This window comes from Pristiophorus japonicus, chromosome 1 (assembly GCF_044704955.1).
Source record: "Pristiophorus japonicus isolate sPriJap1 chromosome 1, sPriJap1.hap1, whole genome shotgun sequence".
Taxonomy (NCBI): Eukaryota; Metazoa; Chordata; class Chondrichthyes; family Pristiophoridae; genus Pristiophorus; species Pristiophorus japonicus.
Genome location: NC_091977.1, coordinates 467,380,665 through 467,403,544, shown reverse-complemented (window position 1 = coordinate 467,403,544; position 22,880 = coordinate 467,380,665). Strand labels below are relative to the sequence as shown.

Genomic DNA, 22,880 nt, shown 5'->3' with positions numbered 1-22,880 from the left:
CATTTGCACACTCACCTAACCTATCCAAGTCACTCTGCACCCTCATAGTATCCTGCTCGCAGCTCACACTGCCACCCAACTTAGTGTCATCCGCAAATTTGGAGATACTACCTTTAATCCCCTCGTCTAAATCATTAATGTACAATGTAAACAGCTGGGGCCCCAGCACAGAACCTTCGGTACCCCACTAGTCACTGCCTGCCATTCTGACAAGTACCCATTTACTCCTACTCTTTGCTTCCTGTCTGACAACCAATTCAAATCCACGTCAGCATACTACCCCCAATCCCATGTGCTTTAACTTTGCACATTAATCTCTTGTGTGGGACCTTGTCGAAAACCTTCTGAAAGTCCAAATACACCACATCAACTGGTTCTCCCTTCTCCACTCTGCTGGAAACCTCCTCAAAAAATTTCAGAAGATTTGTCAAGCATGATTTCCCTTTCACAAATCCATGCTGACTTGGACCTATCATATCACCTCTTTCCAAATGCGCTGCTATGACATCCTTAATAATTGATTCCATCATTTTACCCACTACCGATGTCAGGCTGACCGGTCTATAATTCCCTGTTTTCTCTTTCCCTCCTTTTTTTTTTTAAAAAAAAGTGGGGTTACATTGGCTACCCTCCACTCCATAGGAACTGATCCAGAGTCTATGGAATGTTGGAAAATGACTGTCAATGCATCTGCTATTTCCAAGGCCACCTCTTTAAGTACTCTGAGATGCAGACCATCAGGCCCTGGGGATTTATCGGCCTTCAATCCCATCAATTTCCCCAACACAATTTCCCGACTAATAAGGATTTCCCTCAGTTCCTCCTTCTTACTAGACCCTCTGACCCCTTTTATATCCAGAAGGTTGTTTGTGTTGTCCTTAGTGAATACCGAACCAAAGTACTTGTTCAATTGGTCTGCCATTTCTTTGTTCCCTGTTATGACTTCCACTGATTCTGACTGCAGGGGCCCGACGTTTGTCTTTACTAACCTTTTTCTCTTTACATATCTATAGAAGCTTTTGCAGTCCATCTTAATGTTCCCTGCAAGCTTCCTCTCGTACTCTATTTTCCCTGCCCTAATCAAACCCTTTGTCCTCCTCTGCTGAGTTCTAAATTTCTCCCAGTCCCCGGGTTCGCTGCTATTTCTGGTCAATTTGTATGCCACTTCCTTTGCTTTAATACTATCCCTGATTTCCCTTGATAGCCACAGTTGAGCCACCTTCTCTTTTTTATTTTTACGCCAGACAGGGATGTACAATTGTTGTAGTTCATCCATGTGGTCTCTAAATGTCTGCCATTGCCCATCCACTGTCAACCCCTTAAGTATCATTCGCCAATCTATCCTAGCCAATTTACGCTTCATACCTTCAAAGTTACCCTTCTTTAAGTTCTGGACCATGGTCTCTGAATTAACTGTTTCATTCTCCATCCTAATGTAGAATTCCACCATATTATGGTCACTCTTTCCCAAGGGGCCTCGCACAACGAGATTGCTAATTAATCCTCTCTCATTACACAACACCCAGTCTAAGATGGCCTCCCCCCTAGTTGGTTCCTCGACATATTGGTCTGGAAAACCATCCCTTATGCACTCCAGGAAATCCTCCTCCACCGTATTGCTTCCAGTTTGGTTAGCCCAATCTATATGCATATTGAAGTCACCCATGATAACTGCTGCACCTTTATTGCATGCACCCCTAATTTCCTGTTTGATGCCCTCCCCAACATCACTGCGACTGTTTGGAGGTCTGTACACAACTCCCACTAACGTTTTTTGCCCTTTGGTGTTCTGCAGCTCTACCCATATAGATTCCACATCATCCAAGCTAATGTCCTTCCTAACTATTGCATTAATCTCCTCTTTAACCAGCAATGCTACCCCACCTCCTTTTCCTTTTATTCTATCCTTCCTGAATGTTGAATACCCTTGGATGTTGAGTTCCCAGTCCTGATCATCCTGGAGCCACGTCTCTGCAATCCCAATCACATCATATCTGTTAACACCTATTAGCACAGTTAATTCATCCATCTTATTACGGATATTCCTTGCATTAAGACACAAAGCCTTAAGTGAAGAAATTTCTCCTCATCACAGTCCCAAATGGCTGACCCCTTATTCTGAAACTGCGAATCCATGTTCTCGATTCCTCAACCAGGGGAAGCATTTTCTCAGCCCGTCAAGCCCCTTAAGAATTTTGGTGCCGCCCGCATTAAGGCAGTGACACCACCTGGCAGCAAACTTTAGTGCCGGGCGGTGTCTACCGCCTCAAAGTACGAAATTCAGTAGTTTTCCCCAAAGAGGAGAGTGGAGCGCTAAGAGAAGCATTTCACACTCGTCCTCGGGCGGCAATGGAGTGGTAGCGCAGAAGGCCTACTCAATTTTTTGCCACTCGGATGAGAAAAAATTTTTTATTGGAAATTTCAACGACTTACACCTACACTTCCCCAATGCTGCCATAAATAAATAGAAGTTAAATAAATTAACTTTAACAAATTATCTTGCTCTCCGTTGATACCACCCCAGGATTACCGATGTACCGACTGCTTTCCCTGTCAGGAACAGCGCCTGCAGATAAAGCAGGTGATCCAATTCAATTTTTCCACTGCGGCGCCAAGGGTTGCACGCCCGATGATGTCACCATGTGGGTGGCGCTAGAGAGCACAGCGCTACCTCTTAGCGCTGCCCCCATTGCTTCATTGAAGTTTTCCGGAGGCGAGGACAGCGTGCCGCTAGGGTGTTTAGCAGCCCATTAGCGGCCCTCTCTGGCGCGAACGGTGGCGCAAACCACAGAATTTCAGCCCCTATATGTTTCAATTAGCTCATCTCTCATTCTTCTAGCTAGGGAATATAGGCATAGTCTACTCAATCTCCCATCATAGGGCAATCCTATCAACCAGTCTAGTGAACCTTCGTGCACTTCCTCTAAGGTAAGGAGACCAGAACTGTACAGAGTACTCCAGGTATGGCCTCATCAATGCCCTATATAACTATAGTAAGAGGGTCGAAATTGCCCTCCCCCAGAAATGGGGCGCACCTATCACAATTTAGCGTACCTTACCGCTGATATGGATGCAGCAATGTTAAGAGCGAAAATCTGCTTTTTTGGCGGCTAAACGGAGCGGAGTGGTAATGACTGGGGTAATGCGCTGGTTTCAGTGGTGTGGCAGCGGAGTGGTATTTAGATCGTGAAATTCCACCCCTAACCAATTGATCCTAACGATGCAGTTGCTCGCTGACCTTCTTAAAAGGCAGATTTTGCAGCTGTGGCTTGACTTCAGTCTGAGTTGCTTCAGAGGAAATGGCTGCCACTTCAACAACGCTGAGCTGAAAAGCCTGATGCAAGCTGTGGAGGGAAGGAGGCGGCTACTCTTCCGAGACTGGTGGGTGACCAATTAGGAGCGACTTCCTAAATGCCTAGATGGAGATGGCAGAGGAGGTTTCAGAGATCTCCATTCACCAGCGCACCACAACCCAATGCAGGAAAAGGCTCACCAACCTTATTTGACTGATGAAAGTGAGTACATGTTCTCCTAACTCCTCACATTACATTTGCAAGACTCTCCTTCACCTTAACTTCTTTCTCACCAACACTACATTGTAGCTGAATTCACATTTGAGAATCAACCTAGCGAACAAATAGTCGGGATAAACGGGTCATTTTCTGGTTGGCAAACTGTGACTAGTGGGGTACTGCAGGGATCGGTGCTGGGTCTTTAACTATTTACAATCTATATTAATGGCTGGATGAAGGGACCGAGTGTACCATAGCCAAGTTTGATGATGATACAAAGATGGGTGGGAAAGGAAATTGTGAGGAGGGTTGTGGGGATCTGGAACTCACTGCCTGGAAGAGTGGTGGATGCAGAAACCCTCACCACTTTTAAGAGATGGTTGGATGGGCAATTAAATTGCCGTAATCTGCATGGTTACGTACCTAGAGCTGGTAATTGGGATTAGACTGGATGACCTTTTGTTGGGCGGCAGAGATATAATGGTAAGTACTACAGGGAATTGAATACGGTCAGGGTAATCTCCTGGACTAGTTTCGATCGCTTGGATGGGTCGGAGAGGAATTTTCCGAGATTTTTTCTCCCTAAATTTGCCTGGGTTTTTATTTGATTTTTTGCCTCTCCCAGGAGATCACATGGCTCCGATTGGGGTGGAGTGTAGAATGTTTCAGTATAAGGGGAGTCGCAGTTGTGTGAGGCGGACTGGTTGGGCTGGGTGCTCTTTGTCTTTCCGTCATTGTTCATAGGTTTATATGTAACTTTCAGCGATGCTGACCAAGGGTCTGCGGCGTAGACACGATGGGCCGAAATGGCCTCCTTCTGCGTTCTAAATTTCTGTGTTTCTAGATGACACAAAAAAACTGCAAAGGGATATAGACAGGCTAAGTGGGTGGGCAAAAATTTGGCAGATGGAGTATAATGTGGGATTATTCACTTTGGCAGAAATAATAGAAAAGCAAATTATAATTTAAATGGAGAAAAATTGCAAAGTGCTGCAGTAGAGAGACACCCGGGGGTCCTTGTGCATGAAACACAAAAAGTTACAATGCAGGTACAGCAAGTAATCAGGAAGACAAATTGAATGTTGGACTTTATTGTAAGGGGGATAGAGTATAAAAGCAGAGAAGTCCTGCTACAACTGTACAGGGTATTGGTAAGGCCACAACTGGAGTACTGTGTATAGTTTTGGTCTCCGTATTTAAGGAAGGATATACTTGCATTGGAGACTGTTCATAGAAGATTCACATGAAGATAGGTTGAGTAGGTTGGGCCTATTCACATTGGAGTTCAGACGAATGAGAGGTGATCTTATCGAAAAGATAATGAGGAGGCTCGACAAGGTGGATGCAGAGGATATTTCCACTCATAGGGGAAACTAAAACTGGGGGACATAGTCTCAGAATAAGAGGCTGCCCATTTAAAACTGAGATGAGGAGGAATTTCTTCTCTCAGAGGGTTGGAAATCTATGAAATTCTCTGCCCCAGAGAGCTGTGGAGACTGGGTCATTGAATATATTTCAGGCGGAGATAGACGGATTTGAGAGCGATAAGGGTTATGGGGAGAGGGCAGGGAAGTGGAGCCGAATCCATGATCAGATCACTCATGATTTTATTGAATGGCAGAGTAGGTTTGAGGGTCCAAATGGCCTACTCCTGCTCCTATTTCTTATGTTCTTATGTTCTCTGAACAGCCTCCAATGCAAGTATATCCTTCCTTAAATAGAGACCAAAACTGTACACAGTACTCTAGGTGTGGCCTCACCAATACCCTGTACAGTTGTAGCAGGACTTCCTTGCTTTTATACTCTATCCCCCTTGCAATAAAGGCCAACATTCCATTTGCCTTCCTGATTACTTGCTGTACCTGTATACTAACTTTTTGTGTTTCATGTGCAAGGACCCCCAGGTCCCACTGTACTGCAGTTCTTTGCCATTTTTCTCCATTTAAATTATAATTTGCTTTTCTATTTTTTCTGCCAAAGTAGATTACCTCAAATTTTCCTACATTATACTCCATTTGCCAAATTTTTGCCCACTCACTTAGCCGGTCTATATCCCTTTGCAGATTTTTTGTGTCCTCCTCACATTTTGCTTTCCCACCCATCTTTGTATCATCAGCAAACTTGGCTACATTACACTCGGTCCCTTCATCCAAGTCATTAATATAGATTGTAAATAGCTGAGGACCCAGCACCGATCCCTGCGACACCCCACTAGTTACTGTTTGCCAACTGGAAAATGACCCATTTATCCCGACTCTCTGTTTTCAGTTAGTTAGCCAATCCTCTATCCATGCTAATATATTACCCTCAACCCAGTGAACTTTTATCTTGTGCAGTAACCCTTTATGTGGCATCTTATCGAATGCCTTCTGGAAACCCAAATACACCACATCCACTGGTTCCCCCTCATCCACCTTGCTTGTTACATCCTCAAAGAACTCCAGCAAATTTGTCAAACATGATTTCCCTTTCATAAATCCATGCTGGCTCTGGTTGATTGAATTATGCTTTTCCAAATGTCCTGCTACTGCTTCCTTAATAATGGATTCCAGCATTTTTCCAACGACCGATGTTAGGCTAACTGGTCTATAGTTTCCTGCTTTCTGTCTGCCTCCTTTTTTTAAATAGGGGCGTTACTTTTGCGATTTTCCAATCCGCTGAGACCTCCCCAGAATCCAGGGAATTTTGGTAGATTACAACCAATGCATCCACCATCTCTGTAGCCACTTCTTTTAAGACCCTAGGACGCACGCCATCAGTTCCAGGGGACTTGTCCGCCTTTAGTCTCATTATTTTACCGAGTACTACTTTTTTTAGTGATAGTGATTGTAAGTTCCTCTCCCCTTATAGCCCCTTGATTATCCACGATTGGAATGTTTTTAGTGTCTTCTACCGTGAAGAAAGATACAAAATATTTGTTCAATGTCTCTGCCATTTCCCTGCTCTCCATTATTAATTCCTCAGTCTCATCCTCTAGGGGACCAACATTTACTTTAGCCACTCTTTTACTTTTTATGTACCTGTAGAAACTCTTACGATCTATTTTTATATTTCATGCTAGTTTCATTTCATAATCCCTCTCATTATTTTTTTTTAAAGTCGTTCTTTGCTGGCTTTTAAAAGTTTCCCAATCCTCTGGCCTCCCACTGGTCTTGGCCACATTGTATGCCCTTGTTTTCAATTTGATGCCATCCCTTATTTCCTTAGATAGCCACGGATGGTAATCCCTTCTCTTAGTCTTTCCTTCTTATTGGGATATATTTTTATTGCGAGTTATGAAATATCTCCTTAAATGTCTGCCACTGCTCATCAACCATTCCACACTTTAATCTATTTTCCCAGTCCACTTTAGCCAGCTCTTAATTTTTCTGCAACAACACTGCTATTAAAATGTTCACTAAATGAAGTTAGACAGAGGATGAAAGGGCAACGAGACTCGAACAGATCTCGACTTTAGTTTATCCTGAACAATACTATAAACCAGAAATTATTAGCATAAAGGATATGTTGCAAAATTTATGCTACTTTTGTGGCAAATACCAGAAATTTAAATTTGCATTAGATCTGAACTCTGTCCTTGCTGACCTAAATTGGCTCCCAACGGCACAAATTTTAAATTCTCATCTTTGTGCTTAAATCCCTACATGGCTGTGTTCCATCTCATCTCTAACTTCCTCCGGCCCGAGAATTCCTCCCCTCCCTCAAAACTCTATTCCTCAGATTCTGAACTCTTGTGCATCTCTCCCATTCCCCCATTCCCCTCTCCCATTCCCCCCTCCCCCCCCACCACCAAATCATCTTTGCTCCACCTTTGCCTTCAACTGCTTAGGCCCCAAGCTCTGCAATTCTCTCCATAAATCCTTCTGCCACTCCACCTCCCTCTCCTTTAAAAGATCAAGCTTTTAGTCAACTCTACAAATATTTCCTTCAACACAGTATCCATTTTTATTTTAAATTATGTCTCTGTGACATGCCCTGGGAATTTTTTTAACATTAAGAGGTGCTATATAAATGAAAGTTGTTAAGAGTTTGATCATCAAAACTTTCCCCAACTTATTATACACTGGCAGCACTAAAAAAAAAGTCAGGAAAACAACTACTTCCAATTCTCTCAAGTAATAATACAAACGTGGACAGCCAAGGTACGTCTGGCACAGCATCATGTTACCTACCTCTTGGTCAACTGCACTGAAACAAGAGTGAGCCTATTAAGTCTGAATACTGCCTGAGGAATGAATTTAAGACTGCAAGAGAACAGGAGTACACAGCTGCAGTGTAGTTTTGCAGAATTAATGGCATGCAGTTTCATTTTCATAATTTAATCTTAATGGTTGTTGGTGACACTACGAGCAATTTGACTGCCAATTCAGACATATTGGCCCCAAGTTTCGTCCCGCGGCGAAAACGGCGCACCTCCGAGCTGGGCGCCTGTTTTTCGCGCCGAAAACTGCGCTTAAAAAAAAACTCCCATATTCTCGAGCTCCTTAGAGCTCGATGTCTGCTTGGCGCGGCGCGCTCTTCGCAGCAGGGGGCGGAGCCTAACACTCGCGCCGATTTTCTAAGTAGCAGGGGGCGGGTACAATTTAAATTAGCCTTCGTGGTGCCGGCAACCCTGCACGTGCGCGTTGGAGCGTACGCGCATGCGTAGTCTCACACAAACATTGGCACTCGGTCATTTTTAAAAGGATTGCAGAAAAAGTGAAGGTTTGTTTCTTGGACCCCTGCAAAGGCTTGTAATTTAATTTTTTTGATATTTCTGTGTGTGAGGGAGTGCTTTTAGCAGCACTGCTGAATAAATCACCTGCTGAAATCAGTGAGTTCAACTTTTCACTGCTAAACAATGCAGCACCCATTCTGCAAATTTAAATATAAAACTGTCGATGTGGCTGCCTCTCCCTGTCCAAATGGCCACAGTCCCCCTCACAACTTGAAGGCTGCTGCTGTATCTTCGGCTGCCGTCGAGCCACTGACGCCGCCCCTAAAGCGTGGCCGAATGGCCTCAAGCACCATAAAGAGCTGCGTGCGTCAGGTGTTGATTCTTCGGCTGCCGGCCAACCACTGATGCCGCTGATATCCTATGGCCGAATGGCCTCACGTCCGTCCGCTGCTGATTCTTTGGCTGCCGGCCAGCCACTGACATCCTATGGCCGAATGGCCTCGGGTCTGTCCGGTGCTGCTTCTTCATGGCCAGCCACGAAGAGAATGAAGGCCTGCCTCAAGCACTGCAGCTCAGCTCGAAGCTTGCTGCCGCTGCCGTCGAGACACTGATACCACACCCCTGCCTGTCTCCAACATGAAAGGCCTGCCTGAAGCACAGCAGCTCGAAGGCTGATGCTATTTCACACAGGTAGGAACATGGTTTATTTAATCTTTTCTTTGCTTATAAATTTTTATTCAGGTTGGATTTATTTGTATATTTGTATAAGTATAACTAAGGATTGATTAGAATTTAATGACTTGCCTTCCCCCCCCCCACCCCCACCTCGTTCCCTACGCCTAATTTGTAACCTACGCCTGATTTTCTAAAGTGTAGACAAGGTGTTTGAGCGTACAAAAATCTTCACTTACTCCATTCTAAGTTAGTTTGGAGTAAGTTTTCACTGACGAAACTTTGAAAACAGGCGTAAGTGGCCGGACATGCCCCCTTTTGAAAAAAAAATTCTGTTCCAAAGTGAAACTGTTCGAACTGACTAGAACTGGAGCAAACTAAATGGCGAGAATTCCGATTTCTAAGATACTCCGTTCTACACCAGTGGCTCCTAAAAATCAGGAGCAAATCATGTCGAAACTTGGGGCCATAGGATGGGCACCAGCGTGGGGATTATGTTGGGTTTTTGAAAAACTCCACACATTAAAGTACTAAGTGTCAGTTGCAGTTCTCTTGGGTGGAGCCAAGTGAAGACAGCACCCTTCTACAGGAGAGGAACACTTCCTGAAGCTGTTCTTTGGGCACTGTCGGTTAGAACAGCTCAAGTAACTGCCTCGAAGCAGATTGCCACATATCGTCATAGCAGCCCAGAAAGAGAACAGTGCAGAAAAAACATTCCATAATAGAAAAAATTCTGTACTGCTTGGGAAATGCAAGATGCTCAGATTGGCAATAATGATGGACTATCAGACTGGTCTTAGGTGCTAAAGAAAGTGCAGTTGTGAAATGTCATTTTGCTTCTTCCCAACAGTTGATATTTGTACTTTACATAAAACCCAGCTCTGGTATAGGATGCTAAATTCAGATACATTATTTTGATTGGAAGGTAATTGAACAGATGAACCCATGATCACAAAGCAAAGAGATTAGAAGCAACTTTTTCATGCAGTTAGTTGAATGTAGAAATCATTGCCACAAGTAGCTGAATCGATTACAGCATTCAAAGAGGTACTAGATAATTTAAAAGTATATAGATGAGGAGAAAGAAAAATAGGATTAGCTTAGGGAAAACACAGAAAAATAGTGCTATGCAAATTAGCCCAGAAGTCCTAAATTCAGTGCAGCCAAGAAAAGCCAAATGGCCTCCATCTAGCTTAGTTTCCAGATCAGTCACTAATTATTTTAAGTGCTCCCTTGCACATTGTTATACAAGTTCAAAAAAAGTACAGAAACTAACAACGTTACGATGCATTTTAACGACACGTCCACCTCGAGGTGTTGTGCTCCAATGATAACTCAGTGTCCTGCTAATCTGGAAAACAACCACAATATATTGCGCGATGTATTTTGTAACTCTGCAGCTGAAAATCTCTACAGGGAGTTATTTCTACCAGTGTAACTATTTGTACTGCACTTTTTTGATAGACATGTGGGGGGAGCGAAGGGGAGAGGCTGGGGGTGAGCGAGAGAGGGGAGGGGGGGGGGTGAGCGAGAGAGGGGAGGGGGGGGGTGAGCGAGAGAGGGGAGGGGGGGGGTGAGCGAGAGAGGGGAGGGGGGGGGGTGAGCGAGAGAGGGGAGGGGGGGGGTGAGCGAGAGAGGGGAGGGGGGGGTGAGCGAGAGAGGGGAGGGGGGGGGGTGAGCGAGAGAGGGGAGGGGGGGGGTGAGCGAGAGAGGGGAGGGGGGGGGTGAGCGAGGGGGGGAGGGGGGGGTGAGCGAGAGAGGGGAGGGGGGGGTGAGAGAGAGAGGGGAGGGGGGGGTGAGAGAGAGAGGGGAGGGGGGGGTGAGAGAGAGGGGGGAGGGGGGGGTGAGAGAGGGTGGAGGGGGAGGGTGAGAGAGAGAGGGGAGGGAGGGTGAGAGAGAGAGGGGAGGGGGGTGAGAGAGAGAGGGGAGGGGGGGTGAGAGAGAGAGGGGAGGGGGGGTGAGAGAGAGAGGGGAGGGGGGGGGTGAGAGAGAGAGGGGAGGGGGGGTGAGAGAGAGAGAGGGGAGGGGGGGGTGAGAGAGAGAGGGGAGGGGGGGGTGAGAGAGAGAGAGAGGGGAGGGGGGGGTGAGAGAGAGGGGGGAGGGGGGGTGAGAGAGGGTGGAGGGGGAGGGTGAGAGAGAGAGGGGAGGGAGGGTGAGAGAGAGAGGGGAGGGGGGGTGAGAGAGAGAGGGGAGGGGGGGTGAGAGAGAGAGGGGAGGGGGGGGTGAGAGAGAGAGAGGGGAGGGGGGGGTGAGAGAGAGAGAGGGGAGGGGGGGGTGAGAGAGAGAGGGGAGGGGGGGGTGAGAGAGAGAGAGAGGGGAGGGGGGGGTGAGAGAGAGAGGGGAGGGGGGGGTGAGAGAGAGAGGGGAGGGGGGGGTGAGAGAGAGAGAGGGGGGGGGGGTGAGAGAGAGAGGGGAGGGGGGGGTGAGAGAGAGAGGAGAGGGGAGGGGGGGGTGAGAGAGAGAGGGGAGGGGGGGGGTGAGAGAGAGGGGAGGGGGGGGTGAGAGAGAGAGAGGAGGGGGGGGGGTGAGAGAGGGGAGGGGGGGGTGAGAGAGAGAGAGGGGAGGGGGTGTGAGAGAGAGAGAGGGGAGGGGGGGGTGAGAGAGAGGGGAGGGGGGTGAGAGAGAGAGGGGAGGGGGGTGAGAGAGAGAGGGGAGGGGGAGGGTGAGAGAGAGAGGGGAGGGGGGGTGAGAGAGAGAGGGGAGGGGGGGTGAGAGAGAGAGGGGAGGGGGGGTGAGAGAGAGAGAGGGGAGGGGGGGGTGAGAGAGAGAGAGGGGAGGGGGGGGTGAGAGAGAGAGGGGGGAGGGGGGGGTGAGAGAGAGAGGGGGGGGGTGAGAGAGAGAGGGGGGGGGTGAGAGAGAGAGAGAGAGAGAGGGGAGGGGGGGGTGAGAGAGAGAGGGGGGGGGGGGTGAGAGAGAGAGGGGAGGGGGGGGTGAGCGAGAGAGGGGAGGGGGGGGTGAGAGAGAGGGGGGAGGGGGGGTGAGAGAGAGGGGGGAGGGGGGGGTGAGAGAGGGTGGAGGGGGAGGGTGAGAGAGGGTGGAGGGGGAGGGTGAGAGAGAGAGGGGAGGGGGGGTGAGAGAGAGAGGGGAGGGGGGGTGAGAGAGAGAGGGGAGGGGGGGTGAGAGAGAGAGAGGGGAGGGGGGGGTGAGAGAGAGAGAGGGGAGGGGGGGGTGAGAGAGAGAGAGGGGAGGGGGGGTGAGAGAGAGAGGGGGGGGGTGAGAGAGAGAGAGAGGGGAGGGGGGGGGGTGAGAGAGAGAGGGGAGGGGGGGGGTGAGAGAGAGGGGAGGGGGGGGTGAGAGAGGGGGGGAGGGGGGGGGTGAGAGAGAGAGGGGAGGGGGGGGTGAGAGAGAGAGGAGAGGGGAGGGGGGGGTGAGAGAGAGAGGGGAGGGGGGGTGAGAGAGAGGGGAGGGGGGGTGAGAGAGAGAGAGGGGAGGGGGGGGTGAGAGAGAGAGAGGGGAGGGGGGGGTGAGAGAGAGAGAGGGGAGGGGGGGGTGAGAGAGAGGGGAGGGGGGTGAGAGAGAGGGGAGGGGGGTGAGAGAGAGAGGGGAGGGGGGTGAGAGAGAGAGGGGAGGGGGGAGGGGGGGGTGAGAGAGAGAGGGGAGGGGGGAGTGAGAGAGAGAGGGGAGGGGGGGGTGAGAGAGAGAGAGGGGAGGGGGGGGTGAGAGAGAGAGGGGAGGGGGGGGTGAGAGAGAGAGGGGAGGGGGGGGTGAGAGAGAGAGGGGAGGGGGGGGTGAGAGAGAGAGGGGAGGGGGGGGTGAGAGAAGAGGGGAGGGGGGGTGAGAGAGAGAGGGGAGGGGGGGTGAGAGAGAGAGGGGAGGGGGGGGTGAGAGAGAGAGGGGAGGGGGGGTGAGAGAGAGAGGGGAGGGGGGGTGAGAGAGAGAGGGGAGGGGGGGGTGAGAGAGAGAGGGGAGGGGGGGTGAGAGAGAGAGGGGAGGGGGGGTGAGAGAGAGAGGGGAGGGGGGGTGAGAGAGAGAGGGGAGGGGGGGTGAGAAGAGAGGGGGGGGGGTGAGAGAGAGAGGGGGGGGGGGTGAGAGAGAGAGGGGAGGGGGGGTGAGAGAGAGAGGGGAGGGGGGGGTGAGAGAGAGAGGGGAGGGGGGTGAGAGAGAGAGGGGAGGGGGGGTGAGAGAGAGAGGAGAGGGGGGGGTGAGAGAGAGGGGAGGGGGGGTGAGAGAGAGGGGGGGGGGAAGAGTGAGTACGGGAGAGACGGGCGGGGTGGGGAAGAGTGAGTACGGGAGAAACGGGCAGGGTGGGTGTTGGGGGAAGGGGACAGATGGAGGGTACACCAGGGGGGGGAGGGACCAGAAGAAAGACAGGGGCGTGGGGGGGGGGGGGGGGGAGGGGTGATGGTAGAAACACGGGGGCATGGGGGTGGGGAAATCGATGGGGAGAGGGGGAACTCAGGGAAGATGGATTACATTCATCCAACTACGTACAAGTAGCGTTGTTGGAGTGGATGATATCCAGAAGTCACGACACTGTCAGCATAAACCGGTTAACAATCCGTACACAATACCTTCCCCATCTATGATGGGGTGGGGTGGTTGGGGCGGGGGAAAGAGAGGGAAAGGGAGGGAAGAGAGAGGAATTCACGTACTGGGGTAAAGCACTTTGGCTGGGGAGGGATGAGCTTGGACTGTGTTAAGGCACTTCGGCTGTGGTAGAGCACTTTGTCTGGCCCTTGCTAGTTTCTGGGGTGCCCTGTCCTCTTGTCACTTCAGGAAGTCAAAGTGGATCGAGTTACAATTTGCAAAGTCAGAGAGACCTTGATGGGCGGTTCAAGTTGCACATTCCTGTGAAACTTCACGGTGTGGCTTATCCTCCAAGGGAACCAATCATCGACAAAGGGTGGAGCATGGTGGCCATTTTTGCAGTACAAATAAGCACATCCTATTTCTACACTACAAATATACACATCGTATTTCTACACTGTGATTCATGACTTTGTTCCTGGCAGTTTTGCTTTGCCAGGGTGGTTGGCAAAGTATATACGGGGCCAGTGAGTGCAATACACACTTCATTGGCTTTTAACAGGTAAGTTACCTCCGCTGTTGATGCTTCTCCCATTAGCACGGCCCCTTGATTATCCACTATTGGGATGATTTTAGTGTCTTCCACCGTGAAGAAAATATTTGTTCATCCAAGGCAATTATTGAGTCATAAGGTTGTGGGTTCAAGTCCACTCTAGGGACTAGAGCACATAAAATCTAGGCTGATACTCCAGTGCAGTGATGAGGGAATGCTGGACTGTCGGAGGTGCCGTCTTTTGGATGAGACATTAAACAGAGGCCCTGTCTGCTCTCTTGGGTAGACGTAAAAGATCCCATGGCACTATTTCAAAGAAGAGCAAGGGAGTTCCTGGTGTCTTAGCCAATATTTATCTCAATCAACATAACAAAAACAGATTATCTGGTCATTATCACATTGCCGTTTGTGGGAGCTTGCTGTGCGCAAATTGGCTGCCGCGTTTCCCACAGGAACTACACTCAAAGTACTTAATTGGCTGTAAAGTGTTTTGAGACATGAAAGGCGCTATATAAACACAAGTCTTTATTTCTTTTCACTTGATTCTGTCTCTAATTTCATTTGTTGACCCTGATCACTTAACTGAACAAGCAAAGTTTTTGTCTTTTATGGACATGTACTGGTTTTGTATTGTACCAAAAAGCTGGGCACAGGGAATGATACCTACGCCGGAACGGTAGGTCCAAGACGCACCTGATACTGGGCTTCAAGCCTCATTTACATGAGGCCAGCGAGCAGCTCGCCAGCAAAGAGGATTTTAATCTTGGGTCGCTGAGATGCCGGCAGCAGTCCTCAGGTCGGACCTGGGGGGAGGTGGGAGGGGAAGGGCGGGGTGCTGATGGAAGCGATCAGGAGGAAGGGGAGGATCGAGAGGGAGAGTCCAATTGGAAGGGGATGGGGGGGGGGGGGGGGAAGAGAGATGGGGGGGGGGAAGGAAAGAGATCACACAGTACATAGAATATACAGCACAGAAACAAGCCATTCAACCCAACCAGTCCATGCCAACGTTGTGCTCCACTAGAGCCTTCTCCAATCCTTCCTCATCTAACTCTCAGCATAACCCTCTATTCCCTTCTCCATCTTATGCTTACCTAGCCTCCCCTTAAATGCATCGATACCATTCATTTCAACCACTCCCTGTTGTAGAGAGTTCCATATTCTCACCACTCTGGGTAAAGAAGTTTCTTCTAAATTCCCTATTTGATTTCTTGGTGACTATCTTGTATTGATCTTTTCCCCCCCCCAAGTGGAAACAGGCTCTATGTCATCTATCAAAACCCCTCATAATTTTATTAAGAACTATTAGGTCAACCCTCAGCTCACAGAGGATGGAAGCAACCAGCAGGGAAGGGGCAATGGATGGCTGGCTGGCACGCGTCTTTGGCACTGACTTGGGAGGAGTGCTCCTACTACTCCAGTTCTACATTCAGTTAAGTATTTTTTTTATAAACGTATCTTCTTGGTGATAACCTCCACATGGGCTATGTTTGCCTGAACGTAGCTGGTCCGATTTTGCAAATGGGCCTCAAAGAGGCATAAGGCCCTCTATTTTCACATGCAAGGGGCCTATCAACTGTTTCAGGCACGTGCCCTGGACCTATGTTCCTCCCATTAATTGCGAGGTCTCGTGCAGGTCGCTCACCAGCTGCTGCTGCTGCTGCTGGAAGAGATACTGCGCATGCGCAGCCATGCTGCAAATTTAAAGGGCCTGCACGGGAAAAACAATGAGGGGGAACATAGCCCCGGATTCTCCTTTTTCTGCCTTTACCAATATGGTGGACACACTTCCGGCATGTAACAAACATATGTACGGCAACATGCTTAAGTGATCGTTTTGCACTTGATAAATGGGCACAGCACCAGCAAATTTCTAGACTGACACTCCAGTGCTGAGGGAGTGCTGCATTGTCAGAGGTGCCGTCTTTCAGATGAGACGTTAAACTGAGGCTCCGTCTGCTCTCAGGTGGACATAAAAAATCCCATGGCACTATTTCGAAGAAGAGCAGGGGAGTTATCCCTGGTGTCCTGGCCAATATTTATCCCTCAATCAACATAACAAAGAGAGATTATCTGGTCATTATCACATTGCTGTATGTGGGAGATTGTTGTGTGCAAATTGGCTGCCACGCTTCCCTCATTACAACAGTGTTTACATTCCAAAAGTACTTTATTGGTTGTAAAGCATTTTGAGACATCTGGTGGTCGTGAAAGCCGTTATATAAATGCAAGCCTTTCTTTCTTTACCACCCTTCCTCAGCTGATGAATCAGTACTCTTCCATGTTGAACACCACTTGGAAGAAGCATTGAGGATAGCAAGGGCACAGAATGTACTCTGAGTGGGGGACTTCAATCTCCCATCACCAAGAGTGCTCAGTAGCACCACTACTGACCGAGCTGGTAGAGTCCTGAAGAACATAGCTGCCAGATTGGGCCTGCGGCAGGTGGTGAGAGAACCAACACGAGGGAAAAACCTACTTGAACTCGTCCTCACCAATCTACCCATCGCAGATGCATCTGTCCATGACAGCATTGGTCGCAGAGACCACCGCACAGTCCTTGTGGAGACGACGTCCCGTCTTCGCACTGAGGACCCCTCCATCGTGCTGAGTGGCACTACCATCTTGCTAAATGGCAGATTCAGAACAGATCTAGTAGCTCAAAAGTGGCAATCCATGAGGCACTGTGGGCCATCAGCAGCAGCAGAATTTATTCCACCACAATCTGTAACCTTATGGCCCGGCACATCCCTCACCCTACCATTACCATCAAGCCACGGGGACCATCCCTGGTTCAACGAGGAGTGCAGAAGAACATGCCAGGAGCAGCACCAGGCAAACCTAAAAATTATCCTTATCACCTACCTCCTGAGGTCCCCATCACAGAAGCCAGTCTTTAGCCAATTCTATTCACTCCCAAGTGATATCAAGAAGCGGCTGAACACATTGGATATAGCAACATTCCGGCGGTAGTGCTGAAGATGTGCTCCAGAACTAGCCATGCCTCTAGCCAAGCTGTTCCAGTATAGCTACAACGCTGGCATCTACCCGACAATGGGGAAAACTGCCCAGGTATGTCCTATCCACAAAAAGCTGGACAAATCCAATCCGGCCAATTACCGCCCCATCAGTCTACGCTCAATCATCAGCAAAGCGATGGAAGGTGTCATCAACAGTGCTATGAAGCGGTACTTGCTCACCAATAACCTGCTCACCAAAGTCAATGGTGGAGTCATACCTAGCACAAAGGAAGATGGTTGTGGATGTTGGAGGTCAATCATCTCAGTCCCAGGACATTGCTGCAGGAGTTCCTCAGGACAGTGTCCTAGGCCCAACCATCTTCAGCTGCTTTATCAATGACCTTCCCTCCATCAGAAGGTCAGAAGTGCTGATGATTGCACAGCGTTCAGTTCCATTCGCAACTCCTCAGATAATGAAGCAGTCCATACCCGCATGCAGCAAGACCTGGACAACATTCAGGCTTCAGCTTGTAAGTGGCAAGCAACATTTGTGCCACACAAGTGCCAAGCAATGATTATCTCCAACAAGCGAGAGACGAACCACCATTTAACGCGATTACCATCGCCGAATCCCCCACCATCAACATCCTGGGGGTAACCATTGGCTAGACACTTAACTGGACCAACGCAACAAGAGCAGTTCAGAGGCTGATTATTCTGCGGCGAGTGACTCCTGCAGTAACTCCCCAAAGCCTTTCCACCATTTTCAAGGCACAAGTCAGGAGTGTGATGGAATACCGTCCACTTGATTGGATGAATATAGCGGCAACAACACTGAAGAAGCTCGACACCATCCAGGACAAAGCAGCCCACTTGATTGGCACCTCATCCACCACCTCAAACAGTAGCTCCCTCCACCACGGTCACACCGTGCTACAGTTTGCACCATCTACAAGATGCACTGCAGCAACTCGCCTAGGCTTCTTCGGCAGCACCTCCCAAACCTGCAACCTCTATAACTGAGAAGGACAAGGGCAGCAGGCGTATAGGAATACCATCACCTGCAAGTTTCCCTTCAAGTTACACACCATCCTGACTTGGAAATATATCACCGTTCCCTCAGTCGTTGGGTCAAAATCCTGGGAGTACCTTCACCTCTGAGACTTCACCGGTTCAAGGCAGCAGCTTACTGCCACATTCTTAAGGGATGGATAATAAATGGTAGCATTTCCAGCGGCGCTCACATTGCATGAATGAATTTTTAAAAATCATTCCTGCTTTATTTTAAACAGATTTTTTTTTTTTTTAATTACTTCCTATAAACTTTTCTGTTCTGCGTATTTATACTGGCCCAAACATTGCAGTCTGCGGCATAGCTCCAGAGTACGCCGCAGACTGCGGAAAGAATAGGCACCTACCTGATGGAGACCCTCCTTTATAAACTTGCTCTCTGACGCTGCGTACTAGAAAGCAGTGTAAAGGCACACGGATCCCAAGGACGCAGCCCATGCGGAAGCGTACCTGGGATCATGTGGGCCTGGTTCTCCAATCAGTAAACAGAATTAAGATTTTAAATAATTTTAGAAGGGAATCCCGTAATCCGATTTAATTACAATTGCTTTACACAACTGGAATTTAAGTTTATTACATCTTAGTGCGGTTAGTAAAAATTTAATTTTGCTGATAATTATCGACATCATTAAAACTCCAATCTTTGTTGAAAAAAGAAAAACTCATTTGATACAATTAAACAACTGTAAAGTTTCTGTACACAATTGCTTGGCAGCAATTGTTTTTTCTTGAGTCGTGCGGATGATCTGTCAGCGCATACGTTGACAGATCGTAAGTTCGGGATTCAGTACATATGCAAGCGGAAATCTCGAACTTGCGGTCCATTTCAAAAGGTGATACGAATACGCTGTCATATCAATCTCAAATTCTGGCTCATTATCTTTATCTCTTTTGCTACGCTAATCTTTTCTCTTATCCCATCTATTTCTTATCTTTAGTTTATTTATATTTACACCTTTCCTGCAGTCCTATTTATCCTTTCTGCCAGGATAGAGTGGATAAGTGGAGAAGTCCACTACCCACATCTACAACACAATGCAGGAAGCTTGCCAGTCTATGAAGAACACATTGGAAAATGTGGCAATCTAGGACATGTCTGCAATAGGAATGCGTCAGGAGGAGGATCTGTGTTGTAGATACAACTACTTTAATAGATTCTTTATAGCACCATGGGTCAAGGTTTTCAAGACTATTAGGACTATTCAATCTGTTAGCCCAAATGAGTCTGTGGCCAGTAGCAGTGGCTACAAGGAACGGTAACAATATCTCTGTCTCTCAGGATAGTGACACTACTGTACTTTCATTCCAGCCTGTTCGGATGCCAGCACAAAAGAGCTTTAGGCTATGGCTCGGCAAACGCAAGGAAGGTTCAGCTGGAAGCTGGTCTTTCGAGGATGGAAATCTCATTGAGGAAAGTTTGCGTGATCTAATAATGGCGGTCCTCCTCCTTCACTCACCTCCTCGTTCTTCTCACCATCACCTGGGAGGCTTAACCCCTTCTGAGTTGCATAATTGTTCTATATGAAGGTGACAATTATTCTGGCAATCATGTTGTATTGCAAGGATCTTCCAGATTTCTGAGGTGCCTGAAGCTGGATTTCCAATATGCTGACTGCTTACTCTATAACAATTCAGATGGATGCAAGGGCCACATTATATCTGTTCTCTGCAGCGGAGGTTAGATGTGTTAGAAAGGGTTAATCAGATGGCACTGCTATTGATTTCCTTTAAAATATTTAAATTAGCTGCGTCCAGGAGCTTTTCAATTGTAGCTGATCTCACTAGCAGTTTAATTATCCCTTTGATATAAATATATCTTGTAAACTTCGAACAAGACCACAACAGTTTATAGGCCCGAGTGTGTGTGTAGACAACATGGCATCTTGTAGACCATAGGGGGGCAAAAATCAGCCACCCAATAAGGCCCCTAGCCGTCAGAAAGTGGCGGCCTCACGGCAATGTTGAATGGCTGCCAATTTTTCGTCAAATGGACGCCACTCGCAAAATTCTCAAGGATTTTTCCAGCGGTGACCATATCCGCCCTGCTCCCCCCATTTCCGCCCCAACTGTAGTAAGACCTCTCTGCTCCTATACTCAAATCCTCTCGCTATGAAGGCAAACATCCCATTTGCCTTTCATAAATCCATGCTGACTTGGACCGATCCTGTCACTGCTTTCCAAATGTGCTGCTATTACATCTTTGATAATTGATTCCAACATTTTCCCCACTACCGATGTCAGGCTACAATTCCCCATTTTCTCTCCTACCTTTTTTAAAAAGTGGGGTTACATTAGCTACCCTCCAATCCATAGGAACTGATCCAGAGTTTATAGAATGTTGGAAAATGACCACCAATGCATCCACTATTTCTCGGGCCACTTCCTTAAGTACACATGCATCAATGCAACTTCTTGAGTAACAAGCATTCACGTGCAAGATCATGTGGTTGACATCATACTCTAGCTACACATTAATAGAACAACATCTATTTCTGTTGATAAAATAAAGAGGATTCTTACACTAGACCTTTAATGCAACACAAGTTCTATCAATCACAAACCTGTACCATGATATTTATTCTATGACAAAGTTGTGCAATTTGCTACAATGATCCTTGGTCATGGAGCAGCCATCAGTCTAGTCTTCCTCCCTCATAAATGGCACCTCATTTATGAAGTTGACCCCAACACCGGAATTCAGGTCAGGATCAACATTGGGATAGATTGGTGGCGGGATGTTCCACAACACATCACTTCTAGCAGCAGAGAGAATCTCAAGAATTTCAGGCCTGTATACTTTGAGACAATTCTAAATGCTATAATATATTAAAAATCTTACCTCTATGTAAATTTTTGATGCTGTCATTACACCCTCCCGTCAGCGATGGCACCATACACCTCAGATTTCTATCTCTGGCTCCTCAGCTGATATTGGAGAGAAACCCCTATGCCACAACTAACTCCACTTCTCTGCTTCCCAAAATATGGTTGTACCATGGAGGAGGATTGACAAGTTGACAAGTTTACTTTCTTTTTTTAATACAAATACTCAGTTCTTTTTTACCCAATAAAGTATGTAATTGCTCACAACCATTTTTCAAATATATATGCAGTCAGGAAAAAAATTAAAAACAGAAGATTTAAATATATTCAAGGATAATCTTGGTTCAGCTTGGACATACATTTAAAACAATTTATGATGCACTGTAAAAGTCAGTTATCCCTCTTACCTTAGAAGATCCTGACATACGTAGAGCTGAATCAGTTCCATTCATAGTGTTTATAGAATTTGCAGATACTATGCTTAGGCGAGGCTGGTTGTCTTGTAAATGAAGTGTGTTCCTGAAAATCTACCAAAACAACATGAACTGCTACATTAGTCCATTACTGCTGTATAGAAAATAGATCACACTGATGGTACATTCTTAGTTATTTTCCAAATGTTAAAAAAAAAACTTTAGCTTGTGATTATGGACATAATTCAAACAAAGGAAACAATGTCAGTACTGCATTAACAGTGGAAAAGTATTAATACACAGATTCAGGCTCCAAAAATATTTTATCAAACATTTTCAATCAGATATTGTGAATGATGGCTCTAGGTAGTAAGGTTACAGAGTCAAAGGCACAGAAAGAGGCCATTCGGCCCACCAAGTTCATGCCGGCTCTCTGTAGAGCAATCCAGTCAGTCCCATTCCCCCACTCTATCCCCGTAGACCTGGAAGTTTATTTCACTCAAGCGCTATCCAATTTCCTTTTGAAATCAATGATCGGTCTCCGCTTCTACCACCCTCGTCGGCAGCGAGTTCCAGGTCATTCCCACTTGCTGCTTAAAAAAGTTCTCTCACACATGCCCCCTGTATCTCTTGTCCAAATCCTTAAATCTGTGTCCCTTAGTCCTTGTATCATCAGCTTCTCAAACCTAACCTTGTAGCCAAAATCCCTTATCCCTGGAACCATTCTGGTAAATCACCTCTGCACCCTCTCAAGGACCTTCACATTCTTCCTAAATGATGGTGATCAGAACTGGACACAATACTCTAGTTGTGGCCTAACCAGAGTTTTATAAAGGTGCAGCATAACTTCCCTGCTTTTATACTCAATACCTCTATTTATGAAGCCCAAGATCTCAAAAGCTTTGCTAACTACTCTCTCTCAATATGTCCTACCACCTTCAAAGATCTATGCACATGAACCCCCAGATCCCTCTATCCCTGCACATTCTTTAGAACTGTACCATTGAGTCATAGAAACATAGAAAATAGATGCAGGAGTAGGCCATTCGGCCCTTCTAGCCTGCACCGCCATTCAATGAGTTCATGGCTGAACATTCAACTTCAGTACCCCATTCCTGCTTTCTCGCCATACCCCTTGATCCCCCTAGCAGTAAGGACCTCATCTAACTCCTTTTTGAATATATTTAGTGAATTGGCCTCAACAACTTTCTGTGGTAGAGAATTCCACAGGTTCACCACTCTCTGGGTGAAGAAGTTCCTCCGCATCTCGGTCCTAAATGGCTTACCCCTTATCCTTAGACTGTGACCCCTGGTTCTGGACTTCCCCAACATTGGGAACATTCTTCCTGCATCTAACCTGTCTAACCCCGTCAGAATTTTATATGTTTCTATGAGGTCCCCTCTCATTCTTCTGAACTCCAGTGAATACAAGCCCAGTTGATCCAGTCTTTCTTGATAGGTCAGTCCCGCCATCCCGGGAATCAGTCTGGTGAACCTTCGCTGCACTCCCTCAATAGCAAGAATGTCCTTCCTCAGGTTAGGAGACCAAAACTGTACACAATACTCCAGGTGTGGCCTCACCAATGCCCTGTACAACTGTAGCAACACCTCCCTGCCCCTGTACTCAAATCCCCTTGCTATGAAGGCCAACATGCCATTTGCTTTCTTAACTTTCTTAACCGCCTGCTGCACCTGCATGCCAACCTTCAATGACTGATGTACCATGACACCCAGGTCTCTTTGCACCTCCCCTTT

General features: G+C 47.6%; 1 protein-coding gene across 1 annotated transcript in view; it reads right to left on the bottom strand.

The window, feature by feature from the left end:
• The window catches only part of cibar1 (CBY1 interacting BAR domain containing 1), a 74,792-nt gene that overhangs the window by 2,354 nt on the left and 49,558 nt on the right, over positions 1-22,880 (bottom strand). The window contains exon 8 of the mRNA XM_070893920.1: positions 21,120-21,239. Within this exon, the coding sequence (XP_070750021.1) occupies positions 21,120-21,239 (120 nt within the window). The remainder of the gene's footprint in view (positions 1-21,119; positions 21,240-22,880) is intronic.